Source organism: Mercenaria mercenaria, chromosome 8 (assembly GCF_021730395.1).
Source record: "Mercenaria mercenaria strain notata chromosome 8, MADL_Memer_1, whole genome shotgun sequence".
NCBI classification, from domain to species: domain Eukaryota; kingdom Metazoa; phylum Mollusca; class Bivalvia; order Venerida; family Veneridae; genus Mercenaria; species Mercenaria mercenaria.
In genome coordinates this window covers 59420152-59445936 of record NC_069368.1, presented here as the reverse complement: position 1 = coordinate 59445936, position 25785 = coordinate 59420152, and the positions used below count along the sequence as shown (strand labels likewise).

Genomic DNA, 25785 nt, shown 5'->3' with positions numbered 1-25785 from the left:
TTTAGGGTGGTCTGAGATGTAGCTCTTTCTATAGACTGTCCTTTAAGAAAGTGGTTACTATGTTATGTGCTGTAGCAGCTCGGTGGTTCATCTTGGGATCAAAGTTCATGATTTGGGGTATTTTTATTGCCTATACCTTAATGCTCTTCATTTTAAAGGAAAGTTCAAAGAGTTTTTAAAACTCATTTTCCTGAAATCAACTGCTGTCTGTTTTTGACTTTGCAAGAAAATTCAGTATCTAATCACAATGACAGTAAGAATGTTAAAAACTTTATGCTAAATGGAAATGAGATACTTCAAAATGTCTCTTCAAATTAAATGCACTTAGAAATTTGCTGTTTGGCAGAAACTAAAGTGAAAACTGGTCCCAAAAATTTAACTATTCTGTATAGCTAAATCTAGGTATGTATACTATAGCTACAATTAGTTATAAAACTGCAAAATATGTCAAAATCAAATGCAAAATGGTCATTATCGCATCAAAATGGTTTTAAAATGAAAGAAAATTACACGAGACCAAAATCTTTGCTATCGCAACAAATTCAGCAATTTTTTATGATAATTAAATCATTGAAGAATGTATCACTTGTGAAATCTTAATCACTGTTACTTATGACTAACTTAGTAATGATTTATCACACAAATTGGCAACATGTATTGGCTTAAACTGACCCTGTTTCAAATAATGTTTGTCACCTATCCATGGATGCTAAATAAGAAAACTTTACCTTCTATATTTTATATTGGATCATGAATGGACCCAATGATCTCAGAGAACCTGAAAATATAGTCTTAATTCAAAGTACAAAAATGTATGTCCAGTAGAACATTGCTACATGTGCCCTTTGTAATATAAGAGGTTTGAATCCATGTTACCAGAATAGGTTTGAATCAATGTTACCATAATAGGTTTGAATCCAGTGGAAAGCAGCATAATTATATCTAAACAGCATTGAAACCAGAACACTTCCTTTTGGAGACCCTCACTTGGTTTTCAGATGCCTTTCCACAAATTAAAATGCAAGAAGTCTGTTAAAAGCTATTTGAGTGATTTGGCCACAGTCATATAATCCTAGATTTATTGAAGGTAACTTACTGGATCTAAGTATATATGTCAAAAGTGCTTATTATCAGTCTCTTACCATAAAAAAATTATGACTGGCAGTCTGTCAAGCTGAAAGGTGATTTTCATTAATTTGTGCAATAACTGCTTAACCTTCTCCGGCTTTTCAAATACTGTGAAAAATGTCCCTTCTTTTGTAGTGAAATGTGTGAACTTACTGTAGAGCAGAATAGCTGCAGACAATGAAGTTTAGATGTAAAGAGATGCTGGGTTTGGTGTATGAGGGAAACATTGCATAAGGGAGTCTTGGAAAATGTTTCATAAGTAAGTATATTTTAAAGTTTTGTATTTAGAATCATTTTTCACTGATCCAGCTGCACTTGGAGAAAAAAGATTTTAAAAAAATCAAAGTTTTATATGAAATAAATTTTACAGTTGAAGGGAGGTAACTCAATTAAAAAAAAAGCACTAAAATTGCCTTACTCTGTTTTTTTTTTTTGTAAACCAGTTTGTAGCTTGTTTATTAGTGTCCATGTCAGCATTTGTGCCTACTTGTTATATGTAAGCTTGTGTCATGGGAAAGGATTAAACTTCATAATCTGACATGCACTACCGGTACTCCGGTTAAGTAACTGTTTTGAGTTTTAAGGTTGTATACCAATAAAAGAAATTGTTCTTTTCTTTATATAAAATTCAGCCACTTCAGATCCATGTTGACACTTTCTGGATTCTTACTCCATTAAAGACCTATTTTCCAGAAGACATTCATTCATTTGCTTCAAGAAAATGAAATCAGATAGGGATGTTGAATACTATGCAGTGAAATGCAAGTCATCTGAAATTGGGTAAGTGCTCTGCAGAATAAACACCCTACTTCTGTTTTCATGTAAACAACTACAAACATGAGAATATCAACATGAAAAGTGTCTTATTTATGTAAAATAGTCATTCCATGAGTTCAATATTGTCCATTTGGCCCCCGTTTATGCACAAATGGGCTAAAAATGGAACAATTAGGATCTGTTTATAAGGAACTTTTTTCGACTACACCATGGAAGCATCTTTTTGACCGAATTACTGCTATTTAGAGAAATGTTTACTTGAACATTAATTTCAATAACAAGTTATAGTTACACCAGTAAACAGTCAAACTAATTATTCATAACATATATTGATAGGCTTTGGTCTTTTCTATGAATTATTAGTCTTCTATAGCCTTTCACAGTTTTTTTCTGGTGAACAAATTTGCAGTACATGTGTGGAATTTTAAATTACCAAAATATTTTCAGTTGCAAGAAACATCAAGTCAGATTTGAAGGTCAGAGGCCACAAGTAATTTTCCATGTTTGGTCTAATATATTTTTGCAAGATTGGCTTCTAAATATTTCGTCATAGTAAGAAAACTTGTTGAATCTAATTCTAACCCTTATCCTGCTGGTGGCAAATGATTCTGCCTTTGCGTCCGTGCAGGCTGATTATGGTCTGCACTGTTTGCTATTCTGTCAGTAAAAATTAAGAACACACCTTTGGATAATAAGTGATACCGCTCAAATTGAATGATGGACCGGTCCATTTTAGGAATATAGCAAGGTTAAGGTTAGGATACGGTAAAAGATTTTAGGTGATTATAATGAAATTGTTTGGTAACTTTTCATATGAGCATTATTTCTATATATTTTCTGAACAGAATGAAAACAGCCTTTTCTTTTGTAGTGTGAAGTAACTGTGAAGCAGAATGGCTACAAACTATAGATATATAGACTTCAGAAATAAAGAGATGCAGGTCTTTATGCTACAAGGTATGTGAGGGAAGCTATTAGTGGATTATGGGTTTCATGGCAGTCATAGAAAACATTTATTAAGTAAATAGGTCATTTGTATCTAGAAACATACCACTAATCAAGCTGTATACAAGAGTTACAAATTTTACAGTCCAAGGGAGGTAACTCAATTAAAAAAGACCACCCAAATGCCCTTGGTCATTTGTATTTTGGTAAATGTACAGTTTTCTTACAGAAAAGTTTAAATAGACATTTAATTTCTGATTCAAATCACAGTTCTATATCTTTCTCAGTAACTTTTACTAAACATGAATATATAATGTGTCTAGAGAGCTGTCCTACTCTCACTGGCTTCTGTGTCCGCACCTTGGTTAAAGTTAAGATGCTATATTACCTTATCTCTGTTACTGCTAGATTGATTTGCTTCGAACTAAGAATAGACATTCCTCATCATCACCCACATCATGTGACTCAAGGTCCATAAGACTGGCACCATTTTTCATGAATTATGCCCCCGCTTTACTTAGAATTCAACTTTCACTATATCTTTGTTGTAACTTAATTGATTTGCTTCAAACCTGAAATAGTTTCTTTCACATCATCACTCACATCATGAGTAATAATAAAAATACAGGACACCAATACAGTCACATATCAAGAAAGGTAGCACATATTACAAAGTAAACGTAAAGTTCAGTCGACAAATGATATTTTTAATAAAAAGGCAGATTAAAAGATTTCATAAATCTTGACCTTTTCGACTTCATCCAAAATTGATTTGGGATAAATTTCTTACGTTGGACTGGCAACAGCATATCCAAAACGTTTGCCAACAGCATGCGCTCACAACAATCTTCTTGTTTGTACATTTTTTTTCCCCTATTTGTGCAAGTCCAAAATCGGAAAAAAAACTAAGGTTTTATGCAAGAATCACTATTTACATAAATGTGACATCTAGGCCAAAAATTAAAAATGGCGTCGAGTATTGAGTTTTAGATGTAATATTGACATCTTTATTGTCTGTCAATTGCATGAATAAACTTACTGGGGTTATCAAATATATTTTTATTGCAATATTACATTATGTTAACCCAGCCCTGAATTACAAGATTGGACATGGTGTAATGCCAGTATTATTCTCATTTTGTTCATGATAATTAAGTCCAAGACAAACTACTTGATAGCTTTTCCCATTTCCAACCCTACTGACCTCCCAGTGGCAATTGGTCAAAGGCATTTACTAGGTGATGTAATGCTGACCAATGTGTTGATTTAAAAATAGCATAAATGTGACTTCAGTGTGAAACTGTGAACTTCAAATTTTAGATCACGAAGTCATTGTTTCAAATCACATAAATTTACCTAAAGATATCAAGAATAAAATCAGTATATCCTATAATAATTACATTGAATATATTTTAATGTATCCGATCCACAAATAGGTATCATGATGATTTTGATACCTTGTGAGTGGTGGCCCGCATTTTTTGGTTTCATTTGAAAGAGTTGTGTCTACTGAACAAGAAATAATAAAATTAATAAAGACAACTATAATAAGATGCATGAATCTGACACTACAAAGGTATGTTATTTGAGTGTGAAATGATAAATCTTACGCTGTAATAAATGGGTTTCTGTTGAAGTATCTTTGAATACTATAAAGTGAGTTACCTTGATATCGGTTAGCTCGATAATTCGGCTAGCACGATGTGTTTTAGTCGGTCCCGACTTTTCTCTATATATCTTAGTGGTATTATTTATTATTACCTCGATATTATTAGCTCGATATTTTGTTTAGCTTGATGAGATTTTTAAGTCCCGTCAACTTACCTGTACTGTTCTTACACCTGGTTTCATCGATATCACAGCTTGTCAAAAATATCGATGTAATTTGCAAGGTGTGAATATCAATCTTTTGTTGTTTGGCGATGTATTAATTATAATCCGGTTAGTTTGTTTGTTTTTTGTGTGTGTGTGTTTTTTTTGTCATTTAATCTTTAATCAAATTTAAATGTAACCGTTTGCATTAAATTCACAATAATTAGTCTAAAACAGCGGGCCTTTTCCAATATAACAATATTTTGATTGAGTAACAATATGCGTATCTAACTGGCAAATTTTCAGATTATATTATTTCTTTTCCCTTTCAAACCCTTTAACGATACCATTACGTTGAACTTGGGATCCGTCGATGCAATATTATAAAAAAAATTGCAGTCCCTTGAATATCGAGGTAACGGTTTTTGACTGCATTTTTGTCATATAATTTATATATTCTTTTTCAGTAGACATTACATTTTCAAGTGATACCAAAAGTAAATGAGCTTAATAACCAGGTATCAATATTTGATATATATTAATAGCATTGTTATATTGAACTTGCTTTTTTATGGACTGGATACCTTACGTTTGAACAATCCTGATTATCTAGGTACTGTAACTGCACCAGACACATCCAGAAATCTTTGCTTGACATAACCATTCACCACGTGAGGATATTAAAACTGTTATTCTTACATGATCCAATTCATTTTCCTGTTACACAAAGAAGGCAGAAAACAGTGAATTATTATACAACAAATCACTGTTCTGACGTCATAATTATTACGTCATGGCGTCAAACGGCATAGCAACACGCTGGAAAAGAAACCAATTGAAAAGGGACAAATATTTAATGAATGTCATCAAGGATGTACTTAAAATCCTTGGTAAGGTGTTAGAATCGAAATAATATATCTCATTTAGTGATTTGCTCTTGAATAAATCCTTGTTTGTCGTTCAGATGCTTATTATTATATCACTCGGGCTGCGCCCTTTTGATACAATTCCTTTGCATCTGAACTCCAAACAATGATTTATTCAACGACAAATCACTGGATGAGGTATATTATTTCTTAAGCAAAGTTGAAAACTGACAAAGCTGCAGGACCAGATAACAAACCACTTGTTCTTAAAGAACTTCGAAATCAGTTGGATCCAGTTACAGAAGTTATTTTTCAAAAATCCTTAATTTGAAACATACTTTAAAATTGCCCAAAGAATTGAAATCCATGCAGAATTTTGGTTGCCATGGCAGCTGAAAGGAAACTCTTCAAAAATCTTCCTGTCAGAAACTGTTAGTGGATTTCAAAAGTATTTTATAGAAATGATCTCTAGGTGACCCTCTACCAAAATTGCCTAAACCATTCTGTTTGGGTAAAAAACATGGCCACCAGGGGGCGGGGCTTACTTTCCCTATATGGCTATATTATAAATTTCAAAAATCTTCTTCACTGGGCAGATTTACACTAAACTTCACAGAAATGATCCAATGGGTGGCCTCTGTCAGAATTGCCCAAAGAATTGAAATCCATGCAGAACGCTGGTTGCAATGGCAACTGAAAGGAAAAACCTTAAAAATCTTCTTGTCCAAAACCACAGTAGCTAGGGCTTCAATATTTGGTATGTGGCATTATCTAATGGTCCTCTAATAAATTAATTCAAATTATCCCCATAGGGTCAAATATGGGCCCGCCCTGGGGGTCATATGGTTTGCATAGACTTATATAGGAAAAACTTTGAAAATCTTCTTGTCCAAAACCACAGTGCTTAGGGCTTTGATGATGTGTATGTAACATCACCTAGTGGTCCTCTGCTTACATTATTCAAATTATCCCCCTAGGGTTAAATATGGCCCCGCCCTGGGGGTCACATGGTTTATATAGACTTATATAGGAAAAAACTTTGAAAATCTTCTTGTCCAAAACCACAGGGCCTAGGGGTTTGATATTTGGTATGTAGCGTCATCAAATAGTCCTCTACCAAGTTTGTTCAAATTATTTCCCTAGGGTCAAATATTGGACCGCCCAGGCCCGGGTCACATGGTTTATATAGACTTGCATAGGAAAAAAACTTTAAAAATCTTCTTGTCTGAAACCACAAGACCTAAGCCTTTGATATTTTTTATGTAGCATTGCTTTATGGTCCTCTACCAAGATTTTTCAAATCATATCCCCGGGTTGAAAAGAGACCCCACCCAGAGTGTCCAAAGTTTTACATAGACTTATTTAGGAAAAAAAAATAAAAAATCTTCTTGTCTGAAAGTTCAAGGCTAGGCCTTTGATATCTGGTATGTATCATTGTCTAGTTGATTTCTAATAAGATTTGCCCCTGGGGTGAAAAGAGGCCCTGCCCCGGGGGTCACTTGTTGTATGAGTTATATAGGAAAAAATACTTTGAAAATCATCAGATCATATTTCCTAGACTGTTAAATTATAATTGCCTGATGATCCCAAGTGATTAGGGGTCACCTGACTGTGACCTTGACCTACTGACCTACTTTCTGTTTTTTAAGATACAGCCTTGAAATTTAGATGACATGTACAGTTTTGCACACCAATCTTAAAACTGACTTTTAGTGACCATGAATGTGACCTATTGTCCTACTTCCTTGTTTTTAAGATACAGCATTGAAATTTGGATGACATGTACAGTTTTGCACACTGATCTTAAAACTGACTTACATTACAGTGACCATTAATGTGACCTACTGACCTACTTTCTTGTTTTTAGCTCACCTGAGCACAAAGTGCTCAAAGGTGAGCTTTTGTGATCGCCCTGTGTCCGTTGTCTGTCGTCCATCCGTCCGTCGTCAACAATTTTACTGTTAACACTCTAGAGGTCACATTTTTGGCCCAATCTTAATGAAACTTGGTCAGAATGTTACCCTCAATAAAATATTGAAAGAGTTTGAAATTGGATCATCTGGGGTCAAAAACTAGGTCACCAGGTCAAATCAAAGGAAAAGCTTGTTAACACTCTAGAGGTCACATTTTTAGGCCCAATCTTAATGAAACTTGGTCAGAATGTTACCCTTAATAAAATCTTGAACGAGTTCGATATTGGGTCATTTGGGGTCAAAAACTAGGTCACTAGGTCAAATCAAAGGAAAAGCTTGTTAACACTCTAGAGGTCATAATTTTGGCCCAATCTTAATGAAACTTGATCAGAGTGTTATCCTCAATAAAGTCTTGGATGAGTTCAATAGTGGGTCATCTGGGGTCAAAAACTAGGTCACCAGGTTAAATCAAAGGAAAAGCTTGTTAACACTGTTGAGGCCGTATTTATGACTGTATCTTCATGAAACTTGGTCAGAATGTTAATATTGATGATCTTTCAGACAAGTTTGAATGTGGGTCATGTCAGGTCAAAAACTAGGTCACCCGGTCAAATGAAAGGAAAAGCTAGTTAACACTTTAGAGGCCACATTTATGACCATATCTTAATGAAACTTGGTCAAAATGTTTATCTTGATGATCTTTAGGTCAAGTTTAAATCTGGGTAAGGTGGAATGAAAAACTAGGTCACTAGGTCAAATCAAAGGAAAGGCTTGTTAACACTCTAGAGGCCACATTTATGATTGTGTCTTCATGAAACTTAGTCAGAATGTTAAACTTGATGATCTTTAGGTCAAGTTCGAATCTGGGTCATGTCGGGTCAAAAACTAGGTCACCGGGTCAAATCAAAGGAATAGCTAGTTAACATTTTAGAGGCCACATTTATGACCATATCTTAATAAAACTTGGTCAGAATGTTAATCTTGATGATCCTTAGGTCAATAGGTCAGGTGAGCGATACAGGGCCTTCATGGCCCTCTTGTTAAGATACAGCCTTGAAATTTGGGTGACGTACAGTTTTGCACACTGATCTTAAAACTGACTTTAAATGACCATGAATTTGACCTTCTGACCTACTTTCTTAATATTTTAGCATCAGTTTCACATTTGATACATGTAGCTAATATTACTCAGGTGAGCGATCCAGATTTATTATGACCCTCTTGTTCACTAATCCTACTTACTGCACTTAAAGAAAAAGGAGGTTTCATTTAAAAAATCAAAATTTTATATAAAAATATTTTACAGTTGAAGAGAGGTAACTCAGTTTTAAAAAAGAACACAAAAATCCTCCATCTTTATTTTTGTAAACTAGTTTTTAGCTTGGGTAGCAGGGTACACTTAGATTCGAAAATTTTAGGCACGGACAGTCTTACATGTAGCGAGTCGCAATATTGCACTTCCCTCCCCGTACGAAAAACTAAGGCAGAATCCGCTCAGAATTAAAGCCTATTAAGGGCGTAATCCTGCTAAAATTGATATTCAAAGGCGGACTATAGGCGGACACGGATTATTCTAAAAATTACGCCTAACAGGAAGGCGGAATTTTTCTTAAATTCTGGTTAATGCTTTTCAAAAAAAAAGGTGCATTCTCATTAGGCAGAATTCTCAGATAAAATAAGGGGAAATTTTGAAATTAGAAAAAATGGCTTTACTGAGATAAGGCGGAATTTCGGAAGATGGTAATTGTATATCAATTGATTTGAAATAGGATCACCGTAAGGGTCCAGTGAGTTTATTACATCCAGATGTTGTCACTTCTGTTTAGAGAGAAAACACTTTCTGTAGGCATTTATACATGGGATGTTGTTAGTTAAGTAGACTAGACTAAGGAGTACATTATATATTTGTGGTAAGTTAGAATTTAAATAATTTACTTCTGTAATCCTTAAGAAATAGCAAATTAAAGTATAGAGAATTTAATGAACATCTTCCTGTTTTAACCAAATCACTATCTGTTAACTACTTACATTTTAAATGTACATGTATAATGTATAGCATTTACAAAGTAGCAAACATTTTAACCTTTAGCATGCTAGATAAATTGTCGTCTGCTGGAAATGTCGTCTGCTAAAATTGTAAAGTTCATTCAATTTGCTCCAAAATTGGAAGAAATATTATCAGAGTAGCAAACAGCTTGGAACCTGATCAGACGCCGATTTAATCGGCGTCTGATCTGGTTCCAAGCTGTTTGCAAAGGCTGTTAAATTCGCCTGCAGCAGGCTAAGGGTTAAATAAGATTTCAATTCTAAGTTAGTATTTAATTGTTATTATCTTAGTATCATAACAATTGCCATAATTATAGACATTTATCACAAAAGTATGGCACTGGCAACACACATTAATGATAATTTCAGTATAATAATCAGTAGTTCATGACATGTCCATGCTTATTTAGTGGAGGTTTAATTCTTTTTAAATCTTTCAAAAAATGTCTGTATTGTTGTGCATTTTCTTCAATAATTCTATCATTAAGCCACAGCTGATATATTTGTAAAATCGAAGCTCACAGTCTTATTAATTAATTGTATTTGGCAAAGCAAAATGAATCTAGTGAAATGTGAAAAGCTTTCAAAATTGCTCAAGATAAATACTAAGGGTACTTTTTTATGTTTTACATAAGGTGGATTTTATTCCGGTTAAGCTTTTCTGGGTATTTTTTTTCCGCCTAAGCAGAGAATATCCCTAGATGGAATTTTTTCTTGCTTAAACATTTTTACGCCAAATTAGGAGGTTTCCGCCTTACTAACAGGAAAAAATTTGCATATTTCGAGCCCTATTCTCCCTAAGGTCTCCCTAAGGCTGATATTACGCTTAATAGCAACATAAGATGGAAACCGCCTTATTTTTCTGGGCAGTTTCCGCCTAAAGTATGGGCGTACTTTTTCGTACGGGTTATGAGCAGAATCAGGGTGGCCATTTTATAAATTGCATGCATGTTTTGTGCTTTTAATTAGGCCTAAAAAAAAATTTTTTTTTGTTTCCGGTAACATGCTAAAAAAAATTAGGGTAGGTAGGTTGGAAAATTTTTTTTTTTGGAATTTTTTTTTTTATTAAGGGAGACTTTTCGGAAATTATTTTTGTGTCAAAAAATGAATACAAATAAGGGGGTTATGCCTTTAGAGCATCAGTAAGTTGGTTTCTAACATCACTGGCCATGTTTAAAGCATAACAAGTGCAGTTTGAAAAAATTATTCTCCAAGGCCATAAAAACATTCAGGGTCGGGCCAAAAATTTAGGGTAGGTCGGGATACCGGAAACAAACATTTTTTTTATGCCTTAATGGCAAGATCAGGATTCTCATACAAGAATAAAGAGTTATCAAAACGAAAGTTTTACACCATCCATGAAAAATAGCATGCCAAGATCATCAATTTTGCACTTTTTGAACAGCCTGCAATGATCCCGCTGCAAGAAAAATGCCCAATTTTATTGCATTTCGCAATTTAATAGTCCTTACTGAACTTCAGGATATAAACGGAATGGGGGCCCATCCAGCTTGTTTTTTCACAAAATAGCGAAAATGTTCCTGAGTATCAATCAACATGCACAGAACCCTTCCGTGATTTGAATTTTCCGCAAAAAGGTGTCTCATTGATTCATACAAAGCTACCAGCAGTTAGTTTTACAACTGACATCGGAATTTTACATTGTGTCAGCTGTATAAATTTTCTAAAGAATTAACAATCATTATCTCTCACCTTAATTTACAGACATCCAAAATCACGAAGTTCTAATTATAACAAATATTGACGGGGGTCAAAATTCAGCGTGTACCCTGCTACCTTAAGATTTTTCAGATAATGAACAAAACGGGGTTTTACTAGTTCTGAACTTTTATATGTCTTTCGCAAATTAAACCAAATAAAAATGTTTTCAATAGCATGAAAAGAAGTCTGTATGAGAGAGTCTAAACTTGCCAACCCCTAATGCGCAAATTTAGCCAAAATTTACAAATAGTCGCCACGAGACAAAGAACGTTAAATACATCCGTTTTTACCATTTTCTGGTATGATTTAACGTATTTTGTCATTAGGAATGATATAAGGGCAATTTTGCATCATTTTGCAAAAATAAAATGTCCCCACCCCCTACTTTATTTCATGGGGTCCCCACCGTCCGAACATCCCCCTGATTGACAAAATGCATAGCCGGTGGGCCAAATATGCGCTGTGGGTTAATAATGATAAAAATGCTGTTTTTACTGTACCAGAAACCTGTTACTTGAGCTAGAATCTAAATCTAAATCTAGAATCGTCACCGTAACATTTTTGAGCTGCTGTGCCGTCAGGTAGCGTTTTAAGTCCCCAGAAAGTTTAGAATATCGAAGAAGAGGTCTAAACTATATGAAACCGCACAAATTTAAGAGTTCTTTCGAGATTTAATTTTGGCAGATTTCCCTCAAGGTAGCAGGGTACACTTAGATTCCGGCTTGTAGATTAGGTCTGTCTGGGTGGGCAGGAGGGCATATGGATGGAATAATGAGTCTCATGTGAACCTTTTTGTCATTAATTTTTCTCAGCAACTACTTATCCAAACTGCAAGAAACTTGTACATGACCCCTATTGATTTTGGGGTCACTTGGTCAAAGATCAAGGTCACAGGGACCTGAACATTGAAAATGGTTTCCGCTCAATATCTGGACAAGTATTTCACTTAGCACCTTTACTCTTCATAGGTTTGTTGGTCTTTGATGTATACATGACCCCTATTGATTTCAGGGTCACTGGGTCAAAAATCAAGGTCACAGGGATCTAAATATTGAAAATTGTTTCTGCTCAGTATCTGGACAATTATTTTACCTAGGACCTTGAAACTTCATATGTATGTTGGTCTTGATATGTACATGAACCCTAATGATTTCAGGATCAAAGGTCAAGGTCACAGGGATATAAACATTGAAAATGTTGTTTTTCTTTCTTTGATTTATTTACGCCAATTTATGTCTTTAATTTTATTTTCTACCTGTCCATTTCTTTTTTGCCCTTTTTCCTTTAATAGTGCTTATCAATTTGGGGGTTTATTGTATGCATTTATTAGAACTTTAATCATTATGTCTCCCCCAGGAGACATATTGTTTTTGCCCTGTCTGTCCGTCCGTCTTTCCATCCTTCCGTCCGTCCGTCACACATCATTTCCGAGCAATAACTGGAGAACCATTTGACCTAGAACCTTCAAACTTCATAGGGTTGTAGGGCTGCTGGAGTAGACGACCCCTATTGTTTTTGGGGTCACTCCATCAAAGGTCAAGGTCACAGGGGCCTGAACATTGAAAACCATTTCCGATCAATAACTAGAGAACCACTTGACCCAGAATGTTGAAACTTCATAGGATGATTGGTCATGAAGAGTAGATGACCCCTATTGATTTTGGGGTCACTCCGTCAAAGGTTAAGGTCACAGGGGCCTGAACATTGAAAACCATTTCCAATCAATAACTAGAGAACCACTTAACCCAGAATGTTGAAACTTGATAGGATGATTGGTCATGAAGAGTAGATGACCCCTATTGATTTTGGGGTCACTTTGTCAAAGGTCAAGGTCACAGGGGCCTGAACATTGAAAACCATTTCTGATCAATAACTAGAGAACCACCTGACCCAGAATGTTGAAACTTGATAGGATGATTGGTCATAAAGAGTAGATGACCCTTATTGATTATGGGATTACTCCGTCAAAGGTCAAGGTCACAGGGACCTGAACATTGAAAACCATTTCTGATCAATAACTAGAGAACCACTTGACCCAGAATGTTGAAACTTCATAGGATGATTGTACATGCAAAGTAGATGACCGCTGTCGATTTTGGGGTCACTCCATTAAAGGTCAAGGTCACAGGGGCCTGAACATTGAAAACCATTTCCAGTCAGTAGCTTGAGAACCACTTGACCCAGAATGTTGAAACTTAATAGGATGATTGGTCATGCAGAGTAGATGACCCCTAACGATTTTGGGGTCACTCTGTGAAAGGTCAAAAGGTCACAGGGGCCCGGACATTGAAAACCATTTCTGGTCAGTAACTTGAGAACCACTTGACCTAGAATGATGAAACTTCATAGGATGATTGTTCTTGCAGAGTAAATGACCCTTATTGTTTTTGGGGTCATTCCGTTAATGGTCAAGGTCACAGGGGCCTGAACATTGATAACCAGTTCCGATCAATAACTTGAGAACCACTTGACCCAGAATGTTGAAACTTCATAGGATGATTGAACATGCAGAGTAGATGACCCCTATTGATTTTGGGGTCAGTCTATTAAAGGTCAAGGTCACAGTGACCTGTTCATGTAAAATCATTTTTTGGAAATAACTTGAGAACCACTTGACCTACAATGTTGAAACTTAATAGGATGATTGGACATGCAGAGTAGATGACCCCTATTTATTTTGAGGTCACTTGATCAAAGGTCAGGGTCACAGGAGCCTGAACAGTGACTTGAGAACCACTAGGCCACGAGTGTTGAAATTTAGCGGGATGACTGGACATGCCAAGTAGATGATCCCTATTGCAGCCAACCATCAGTGTCTCTTTGACTTTCGCTCCTGACCCCTATTGACTTCTTGCCTATAGCACTTTGCATTGGGGGAGACATGCGCTTTTTTGCAAAAGCATTTTCTAGTTATCCCCTTATTCAGAAAACCTGGTCAAAACACCATCAGGCGTTACCTGCTAATGTTACATAATAAATTTTATTGAAACCTAAAACAGTTCTGAAACAATGGCATTAATTCTTTTTGAATTATGACAAAATTTTAATGTTTTTTACTATATCTCTGTTGTGACTAAATAGACTCAAACCTTAAATGATTGTGCCACATCAACATCACACGACACAAGGACAAATATTTCATGAACTGTGCCCCTTTTTACTTTGAATTTCATGTAGAATTTTTTATGCACTTACACTCTTTTGTTATTAGCTCACCTGTCACATAGTGACAAGGTGAGCTTTTGTGATCACCCTTCGTCCGTCGTCCATCCGTGCGTGCATATGTCAACAATTTCTTGTCTGCACGATAGAGATTTCATTTATAATTTTATTTTAACCAAACTTGCACAAAACTTGTATCACCATAAGATCTCAGTTCCTTTCTTAAACTGGCCAGATCCCACTATGGGTACAAGAGTTATGGCCCCTGAAAGGGCCAAAATCAGCTATTTTGACATTGTCTGCACAATATCAGCTTCATTTATGATTTTAATTTAATCAAACCTGCACAAAACTTGTGTCACCATATGATCTCAGTTCCTTTCTTGAACTGGCCAGATCCCATAATGGGTTCCAGAGTTATGGCCCCTGAAAGGGCCAAAATTAGCTATTTTGACCTTGTCTGCACAATAGCAGCTTTATTTTTGATTTGATTTTAGCCCAACATGCACACAACTTGTATCACCACAAGATCTCAGTTTCTTTGTTGAGATTCCATCTTGGGTTGCAGAGTTATGGCCCCTTAAAGGTCCAAAATTTACTATTTTGGCTTTTGCAGCCATAATTATAGAGACTTCATTTATAGTTTGATTTGATACAAACTTCCGAAATATTTTCAACAAGAATAAATCTTGGATTCCATGACGAATCTGTCAGATCCAGTTGTAGGTTCCAGAGTTATTTTATATCTGATTACCTCCCCTGATTGTAATAAAAATTGATTTATATCAGTAAGTACTTATAGGACTTATTTGAACTTTCATTATTGTCATTAGTTGGACTCAGACAATTAGGGTAGATACATATGGACTGATTTTATGTCAAATTACCTCCCTTTATTTTAAATTAAAGTGGGTATATCTCCATAACTAATGAATATACTGATTTGAAATTTCATTTATGTCAACAGATGGACTTGGACAATCCGTGAAGATACATATTGACTGAATTTATGACAAATTACCTCCCGTTATTTTTTATCTAAATGAATATGCCTTAGCAGCTTCTAATGAGATTGGTTTGAAACGTTATTTATGTCTTCCATGGTAAGAAATAGTCATATTAGATAACTCTTGATTTAAACATTTATCAGTATGAATACTTTACTTGCATATTGTTGTATAGGCTTGCACTCCGTATCTTCTACATGCATATACCAATGCATGATTACCTCCCCTGATTTTAATAAAAATGGATTTATCTCGGTAAATATTTATAGAACTCATTTGAAATTTCTTTACTGTCTATAGTTGGACTGAGGCAATCAGGGTAGATAGCTATGGACTGATTTTATGTCAAATTACCTCCCTTCATTTCAAATTAAAATGAGTGTATCTCAGTAACCAATGAAGATACTGATTTGAAATGTCATTTGTGCCATCAAATAGACTCGGACAATGAGGGTAGATAACTTTTGTCTGAATTTATGACAAATTACCTCCCTTTATTTTATGTAAACAAATATATATTGGCAGCATCTAATGAGATTGGTTTTAAATGTTATGTTATTGAAGTCTTCCAGGGTAAGGAATAGACATGTTAGTACAAAAATGCAGCATTTGAGCCTAGGACCCTCAAACTTGGTATGGAAATTGGCCCTGACTAGGTCAAAAGGGACTGTTACATTAGAAAATGTTTATCCTGATGATATTTAATGTGTATGCCTATGTGCTCTATGTCAAAATTTGATCATATCATTTTGAGCAATGGTACTCAGGTGAGCGATACGGGGCCATCATGGCTCTCTTGTTACTAAACAGATTCAATCAAACTTAAAAATAGTTGTTGCACATCATCAGCCTCATCACAGACATATGGTGCTTTACTCAGTGGTGATCAGTATGCTTACTGTAAGGTATGCCAGTCCAATTTTGGAATCTGCAATGGGGGAAAGAATGATGTTGAGCGTCATTTAATGACTCCAGTGCATGTCTATAGTATGAAGTCATCTAAATCTACACCGTCAATTTCCTCTATGTTTACTGCTGTCCAAGACCTGCTGACAAAGAAAGTGACTAATGCAGAGGTTTTGTTCACTACATTTGTGGCCGAGCACGAGCTGTCATTTAATATTGCAGACCATTTCACTCGCTTAGTACCACTGATGTTCCCCGATTCCAGCATTGCCAAGAAATTCGTTTGTGGAAGACAGAAAACCGTAATATTATCAACCATTCTGTTGCTCCAGAAATGTGTAATAATGTGATTGATTTGTGTAAACATGAAAAGTTCAGTGTTCTCATTGATGAGAGTAATGACAAGGGAGATAAATGTGTCGCCATTCTGGTTAGAGTTCATGATTCGGTAGTGAAGCGTGTTGTCACCAGATTCTTAGCCATGCCGATCTGCAACATTGGTATGGGATCTAACGTCTTTGGCTGTCTGCAGACCGTGCTAGTGTAAGTATACTACAAGCATGCAATTGTTTTGGTGGAGACAGAAATTTTTAAACATCTTTGTTTGTTTTATTTTTAAGAATGTTTATTAACTATATAATTTTATTAATGCATTTCTCGTAATAATGTAAACTGGTAATAATGTAATTGTATCTATATGTTTTGCTTGTCTATTTTCAGAGACCGGGACATTCCGTGGCAGAATCTAAAAGGATATATGAGCACAACGCCAATGTTATGGTTGGGCAGCATAACTCTGTCCTGTCAAGGGTTCGTGAACAGCAACCAAACGTGTACGATCTGGGCTGTGTCTGTCACATAGCAAATACATGTGTTCAACATGCTCTGAAGAAGCTGACAACTGGGGTTGTAGACCTACTCATTGACACCTTTTACTACTTCCTCCACAGGTATGGTATAACAAGAGCTGTCCGTAAGACAGCCAAGCTCGAATATTCGAAATATTGTCCCAGAAGCAGGAAAATATTACCCAAAAAGGTTAAATATCAAAAGAGTTTTCAGTTCAGAAGGGGACATAATTTGACCAAAATGCATATCAGAGTTATGGGACTTGCTGCTATTAACTAGTTTTATAACCCTGAAGACACATGTGAAGTTTCAACTCAATATCTGCATTAGTTTTGGAGATAGTAACTTGCATGTAAAACTTTAACCAGAATTTTCTAAGTCCAAAAGGGGGCATAATTCACCCAAAATACATGCCAGAGTTATGGGACTTGACCCAGTGAGGTTGGTAATTGATTTAGAAAAAGAAAAAATTAGTTTCAAATCTGTATGCCTTTTAGTAATAGCTGTATGTACTTGCACGCAAAACTTTAACCAGGTTTTTCTAAGTCCAAAAGGGGGCATTATTTGCCCAAAATACATGTCAGAGTTATGGGACTTGACCCAGTGAGGTTGGTAATTGATTTAGAAAAAGAAAAAATAAGTTTCAAAACTATATGCCTTCAAATATTAGCTGTATGTACTTGCATGCAAAACTTTAACCAGAATTTTCTAAGTTCAAAAGGGGGCATAATTTGGCCAAAATGAAGGTCAGAGTTATGGGATATGTTGCTATCAACTAGTTTTATAACCCTGGAGACACATGGGAAGTTTTAATTCAATATCTGCATTAGTTTTGGAGATAGTAACTTGCATGTAAAACTTTAACCAGAATTTTCTAAGTCCAAAAGCGGGCATAATTTGCTCAAAATACATGTCAGAGTTATGGGACTTGACCAAGTGAGGTTGGTAATTGACCTAGAAAAAGAAAAAATAAGTTTCAAAGCTATATGCCTTTAAATGATAGCTGTATGTACTTGCATGCAAAAACTTAACCAAGGTGTGACGCCGACACCGACTTCGACGCAGACGCCAGGGTGAGTAGAATAACCAGTCTATTCTTTGAATAGTTGAGCTAAAAAGGAGTAACATAATGTTTTTAAAAACACAACTTTACATTACCGTAATTTTACATTACTGTCCCTGATCAAGATAAGATAACATGAGATTTATTTTGAGTCGGCAAGACGGCAACATATAAACGTAAGCTCTTATGAGCTTTTACAACTGACTATGAATAACAAAGGTAAACATAAGCAACATAAAAAGTAGAAAGAGCTTTTAGAGATGATAAATGCATGAATTGTTATCACTGAGTCATAAGTGGACTGTTACTCTTGGCATCATTGGCATTTTTTTTTTTTTGTTAAATCGGATGTATTTCCTTTATACTGTTTCAGTTCCAAGACAAAGGAAGAGTACCAGGGGTTTGTTGATTTTGTAGAGCTGGAAGATCCTGGAAAGCTCCTGAAACACTGTCCAACTAGATGGATATCCCTTCACAAGTGTGTGAAACAATCACTGGTGCACTGGCCAGCACTGAAATCTTACTTTGACAGCCAGCCAGAAGTTGAGAAGAAAGGGTCTCGTGTAAAACGATGTGCCTCCAAACTTCATGATGAAGTCCTCTACATGACCTACCTTTTCCTAGATTACATCTTAGAACCAATTATTGGCTTCAACACGACCTTCCAGGTAAGCAGTTACAAAGTAAACAATAAATAATTTTTTCGAACAAAAGCTTAAAACATAGCATTTGATATGTATTAATTTTAGTCCAAGTGGGTTAATACAATTAAATTAACTTACTAAATGGCTTGTTTTCATGAAGCCTGAAATGTTGCTTTATTTCCATCATAGCTTTATTAACAAACAGCAGTTCACTATAATAAGATCTAGATTATTATGCATAATGCTGACTATTTTGTTTAGTGCTTTTTGTTATTGTAGGCAAATGAGGCAATGGTGGGCTATCTGCATCCAGAGATGAAACGTTTCTTCAAAACCATGCTCAGCAAGTTTGTCAAGATAAGGGTCATTACCAGTGCTACCAATGTTACTAAGGTGGACTTCAAGAATCCTGACAACCTGGCTGTTGGTATGGGTGTTAGAGAGTACCTTAGCTCCAACCCTGACATTGACTCCAGAGCTGTTGAAACCTTCTTTAAGTAAGTGATTAAAACAAAGGATAAATGAAGCAGTATTATTATATTTTTACTTCTTTGGTAATAATTGATGGAGATAAATATCCAAATGAAATACAACTTTGGCACTGACTGCACATTTTCAGGAATGACATTATGTGAAGTATAATAATTGATACATTATTTTTACATTTGCATAATTGTATTTTTTTAACGTCTTTGGTAATATTTGATGCTGACAAATATCCAATTGAAATATAATATCTTCAGTATTAACTGTGTCAGGATTTGATGGTGGCCGGCGCGAGGCGTTACCAACGGTTAGGGAGGTAGTGTGCACCGCCTGACTATGGCTAATCTGGCTAATAATTTGACATGAAAAAGTTGTCATTTGACGTTCAGCTTTCAATATTCTGACATTTTACATTTTTACTATCAAAGCCTTTTTCTGACAGACTATAACTACACACTGAAGGAAAATACCTGATATAAATCTCTTCTTTTTTTCTTATTTCTTATGTTTACATGCTGGATCATTTTCATATCGAAAATGTTTCGCGCAAGAAGTCATTATCCATGACGAAATGAGCGAAGGGGGTTTGGTCCACAGGGGATTATGTCTTTTTGCCCTACGTAAAGTGCGCATGCACGAAAATTGTTTCCTGTTGCTAAGCAAATAGCTCTGTGTAAAAAGGTCTATTGTGCCAACAGAGAATATGTTTAAGAGTGCTAAGAGATAATACAATAAATAAATAAATAAATAAATAAATACAATAAACAGTGCAGGTGAGATGAGGCTGTAGTGTAATGGATGTGAAATGGACAGATTGTGAAAGGGATTCAGTGATATTATTGATATATATCATTAAATGATGTTATTTATGGTTGTCATATATGTAGGTATGTTGTGATTAGAAAGTTATTGCTATAATATAGTATATATGATGTTATTACTATAAGAAGTGATTGCTGTGAATGATGTTCTTCTTAAGAAGTGATAGCTATATGTATAATGTTTTGGTTAACATTATGAATTCCTAATATTAAAATTCCCAATGTTTCATTTTTCAAAAAGCCCCTTAAACCTTTCTTTGTTTCTAAACTATTGAGATTATGATGCATTTTCAGAGCTGTTCAAATACCCTGTTTACTACTGTTAAAGATATGGTTTGCTTACTTAAAAAAAGTAATGACACTACATAGATATGAAGAGAAGATTTTTCAGTACTGCCTGGTCTTATTATTGATGCTTACAAACATGACTTATAAACTTCCTTGTGGACACATTCTTCTTTTGGTGAAAGGAAACTATAACAGAATAAAATCTTTCATGGTTGCACAAAAAAAGATTAAGTCATTGACGTTGTGGTTGTATGTATAAATGATATATATCCTGATATTATTTGATTATTTTAATAAATACACTAAAGATAAAACTGTTGTATTTGGTTATAAACACTATTTATCTGTAAACTAACCATCAAAGTAAGGTAAAAAACCATCAGTTTTATAGTGTGCACCGCAAAAAACTGTGCCGCGAAAAACCTCCCAATGAGAGTCCAAATGTCCCACTTAGAAATTATGAAAACCCCTCTTGAGGGTCAAAAAAGGTTGGGAAGCATGACTCTTACAGAAATAGTCCATGAATTATGTCCTTTTTAAACTCAATCTTGACACACATTCATGAATTACGTCAAATTAGAATTCAGTTAATCTTGATACACATTCCCTCTATTCATTGTACCCCCCGACAACAAAGTTGTAAGGGGGGGGTATACTGGTTTCAGGTTGTCTGTCTGTCTGTCTGTCTGTCCGTCTGTCTGTCTGGCCGTCTGTCCGTAGACGTAATCTTGTGCACAACATCTCTCCTTATTCCCTTGACAGAATTTAATGAAACTTCACACAAGTGATCAGTACCAACAGTAGTTGTGCATGGGGCATGTTAGGTTCTTTTAGAAAAAAAATTTGCAGAGTTATGGGACTTTGTTTTTTTGTTACTATACTATATACATAGACACAATCTTGTGCGCACCATCTCTCCTCATCCTCTTGACACAATTTAATGAAACTTCACACAAGTGATCAGTAACAACAGTAGTTGTGCATGGGGCATGTTAGGTTCTTTCAGCGACAAAAATTGCAGAGTTATGGGACTTTGTTTTTTGTTAACATACTATGTACATACAGTCTGCATATGCAATCTTGTGCATGCCTAATCTACCAAACCCTTGCACACAATTTAATGAAACTTCACACAAGTGATCAGTACCAACCCTAGTTGTGCATGGTGCATGTGAGATTCTTTTAGATAAATATTCTGCATAGTTATGGGACTTTGTTTTTTGTTACTATACTGTATACATACAGTCTATATACATACAGTCCACATAATTATGCAATCATGTGTGCGTCAAATTGCAATGTACTGTGTCAGTGCATGCGGGGGTACATTCATCACCTTTAGTGATAGCTCTAGTGTTATTTCTAAATTAATTTGAATCAGACTTAAACTGTTGCCCAAGGTCTCCATCCACATTGGCGTTGTTAATCACTCCTGTGGCAGCTCCAGCTTCCTCCTATTTGTATATTCAGTGTCAGAACAGTCCAGCATGCTGTCCTCTGTGACAGCTCTTGTTTTTAATTCAAGGGAGCTCAGTTTAAAAAAAGAACACCAAAGAGCTCAGTTTAAAAGAAACCACTAAAGTGCCCTTGTGAGGTACAACCTTTTCAAATCAGTCTAGCAAAACACCAAGCACACAACCATATCTTTTTTATTTGCTGAATTTTCTAAATATATTCTGAAGTTTTGAAATATCAGGGTTTAATCAAATTCTACATTGTAGAAAAAAATTTGATCCAAACGTGCAGAACTACCTTAACAAGATAATTTGTTGCAGGCAGGACCGGCTAGGATCAATGTACTGTTGCAGGCAGGACCGGCTAGGATCAATGTACTGTTGCAGGCAAGACCGGCTAGGATCCATGTACTGTTGCAGGCAAGACCGGCTAGGATCAATGTACTGTTGCAGGCAGGACCGGCTAGGATCAATGTACTGTTGCAGGCAAGACCGGCTAGGATCAATGTACTGTTGCAGGCAGGACCGGCTAGGATCAATGTACAGTTGCAGGCAAGACCAGCTAGGATCAATGTACTGTTGCAGGCAGGACCAGCTAGGATCAATGTACTGTTGCAGGCAAGACCAGCTAGGATCAATGTACTGTTGGGAAGTTTTGGATTTAGTGCTGTTTTAGCTCACCTGAACTTTATATAGGGTGATCTATTAGTATAGGTGGATGGTTCGGCATCTGTTGTTCATTGTCTTCGTCCTTCACACTTCATCAACATTTTTACTGAAACATCTCCTCTGAAACTATTGGTCAGAATTATACCAAACTAGGTCAGTAGCATCCTGGCACAGACTTCTATCAAGTTTGTTCAAATAGTTCACCTTAGCCCTTTTATGGGGCCACCAGAGCTTAAAATTGAAAATTTTTAAAGAACATCTCATAAACCGCTTAATGGATCTTCATCAAACTTGGTCTGTAGCGTTATAATGAGAGTCTCTCCCAGTTTTGTTCAAATGGGACTGGTTGACCCTAAGATTTTAAGGAGCCACAATAGCTAAAAACAGAAATGCTTTTAAACGACTTTTTCTCATGAACTGCTTGATGGATCTTCATCAAACTTAATTTGTAGCATCATTATAAGGTCACTCAAATGTTCTTTGGGGAACTGAACATTAGCAAATTCCATCAGATGTTTATGCTATGTCAAAAATCATAACTTTCACAGACTGACGAACAAGCTTGATATGCAAATGACCATAAAGGGAGGAACTTTTGTTGAGACTATTTTTTACTGCAGTTATCACTCTTTGATAGTTTAGCTGACAGTGTATAGACTTTAGAAAAAAATGTGTCCAACTCCTTCCACAATATTGAAGGATATGTTTGAAGGTTTCAGAGATAAAGGACCTTGATATGAAGATGACCATAAATAATGGACCTTTCTCTATTGCTATTTTTTTTTTCTAGAATTATGGCCCTTTCTTAATGTCACAAAATAGGCCCAGGTGAAGAAGTTTGGTGGTTTCAACTCCATATACACTTTTTGAAGGAATGGATTCAAAATTACTCAGATGCACAACCTTATCTGATTATGACCATAAACGACTGACATGGAAACAATTGACCAGTTGCATCCAGTCAATCAGACAAATCGATAATCCAATCTGATACTGATTTTTGACACACCTCCATGCACCGCTTATTGCCACCATTTTCCTTCAATAAGCTGAATTGTCGATGTTCTTAGATACAAAGCAGTTTACCTTGAAAAAAAAAAAGCTATATTATGTAACATAAGTCTGTCAAATCATGATTAAAAGATGTCAGTGGGGACTGTGTTATATTAGACAGTCGGTATCAAGATCGTTTAGTGGGAGATATACAGTTTATGGAGCTGAAAAAAAACCTTGGAAATTGCAAAAGCATGCTGCTGTCCTCACAGTTAGCTGAACATTAGCAATGTTATTGGAAATTACCACATGCATGTTTGTTCAAAGGTGACGACAGTGTATTTCATATTTATAATCAGTTTCCTTAGACGAATGCAATATGTTTAAATTTAAATGTTCTAAACCTACAAACACATCAGACCAATCGAATATCTGACTTGGCAGATTACGTCAAATTCATGCGCTTCCTTCACCAAATATGGGAGTATAAGCTGTGTTTTAACATGGATCTAATTTGCAGACAAACTGACATTTATTTTATCCTAATACACTCAACAAAATTCCTAATTGGTCAGTTTATAGTGAATTAATTTACTATTTTGTTAACAATGCATGTATTCGCACGAAATTTCACATAATTAGCTGCAGTACCTATTCAAATGTCGATATGTGAAATTTCTTGTAAATACATGCATTATTAACAAAATAGTAATACAATATAAACTGACCAATTAAGAATTTTGTTAAGTGTAGATATGAACTTCTTCAGGGTGGCAGCTGATGAACTTTGTAGAAGATTGGTTTAAAAGGTAAATATGCATGCATTTTCAGAAACCCTGTTTAGTTTTGGTTCAGGAATCTGGTTCTGTACATTTTTTGTGTAACTGATATTCAATGCAAGTGACAGTTGATATGGCCTTTTTTTGTTTCTACATAAAATATGTTCATTTTTCATTTCCACTGATTGAGACTATACTTTTTGTAAAAGTTTCAGAAATGAACAGTTGCAAATTGGCACACTGAGCAAGGTGGTTGCTTTTGGAAGATATTTAGTCTGAAGAGTGAATTCATTTGTAAAGCTTCTGTGGCTGCGACACATTTTGGAAGTTGTCAGTTTGCCAAGAACAAGTTAGAACCATTATAGAATTCAGTTAGGCCACTGTTGAGAAATGGGGTTAAACCAGTGTCAAAGAAATATCAGATCAGATATTATTTAACCTGATAATTTATTTTGGAAATTAAACCTAAACATTTTTTGCAGCATTTTCCCTGAGGGTTGTTGGACTGAGAAGTATCCCGATCCTGTTCCAGCAGACACAGTCAGTTTTAACAAATACACATCTGCCAGGCAACAGCAAAAATGTCATATGGCTACAGACCCACTGAAGAGAAGAAGAAGACTTTTATCTTAAATTGTTGTTAGGTTAGTAACTAAAATCAAAAGAATTTCTCAAAATTTATTTCATGAAAAACATTTAAAAATAAATTGGTTTTATAATCATGTAATGTAAACGCAAATAAATATCTATGCAAAACAATTTAAAAATTGAACAGTTTAACAGTTATATTATAAATGCATTTTATAAATTAGTATTCTTTGTTATTTTATCTACTAATTAATTTATTTACTGTAATCAACAGAACCAAATTTATCAAACATCGAATGGATCTGCAGAAATACCAACATCGGAGCCAGCTTCAAGCAGTATTTAAATACATCAAAAGGTAGCTATACAATATTACTTAAAAACAAGAGGGCCAAGATGGCCCTAGGTCGCTCACCTAAGAAACACTCCATAACAGTGTAAAACATGTTTGACCTAGTGATTTCATGGAAACAAATATTCTGACCAATTTTCATTAAGATTGGACCAAAAAATTGGTCTCTTGCGATAAAACAAGCATTTTCTTATATATGACCTAGTTTTTGACCCTAGATGACCCATGTTTAAACTCGACCTAGATTTTATCAAGGCAATCATTCTGACCAAAATTCATGAAGATCAACTGAAAAATACAGCCTCTATCACATACAGAAGTTTTTTCTTTGATTTGACCAAGTGACCTAGTTTTTGACCTCAGATGACCCATATTCAAATTCGACCTAGATTTCATTTAGGCAATCAACCTGACCAAATTTCATAAATATCAACTGAAAAAAACAGTCTCTATCACATACACAAGATTTTTCTTTAATTTGACCTAGTGACCTAGTTTTTGACCTCAGATAACCC

General features: G+C 35.3%; 1 protein-coding gene across 2 annotated transcripts; it reads left to right on the top strand.

Annotated features, from left to right (window-relative positions):
• Window positions 1-1775: 1775 nt before the first annotated feature.
• LOC123566277 (uncharacterized) lies at window positions 1776-25276 on the top strand. Of its 2 annotated transcripts, XM_045360225.2 has the most exons (8): window positions 1776-1908; window positions 2777-2862; window positions 17005-17234; window positions 18570-18864; window positions 19120-19337; window positions 22211-24360; window positions 24813-24974; window positions 25193-25276. In XM_045360225.2, exons 3-6 carry the CDS (start codon window positions 17062-17064, stop codon window positions 22563-22565), a joined length of 1041 nt encoding a protein of 346 aa, XP_045216160.2. In that variant the 5' UTR covers window positions 1776-1908; window positions 2777-2862; window positions 17005-17061; the 3' UTR covers window positions 22566-24360; window positions 24813-24974; window positions 25193-25276. The 2 variants fall into 2 exon arrangements, with proteins under 2 accessions (XP_045216160.2, XP_053406037.1); XM_053550062.1 differs by lacking the exons at window positions 1776-1908; window positions 2777-2862 and adding an exon at window positions 11786-16827.
• Window positions 25277-25785: the final 509 nt, after the last annotated feature.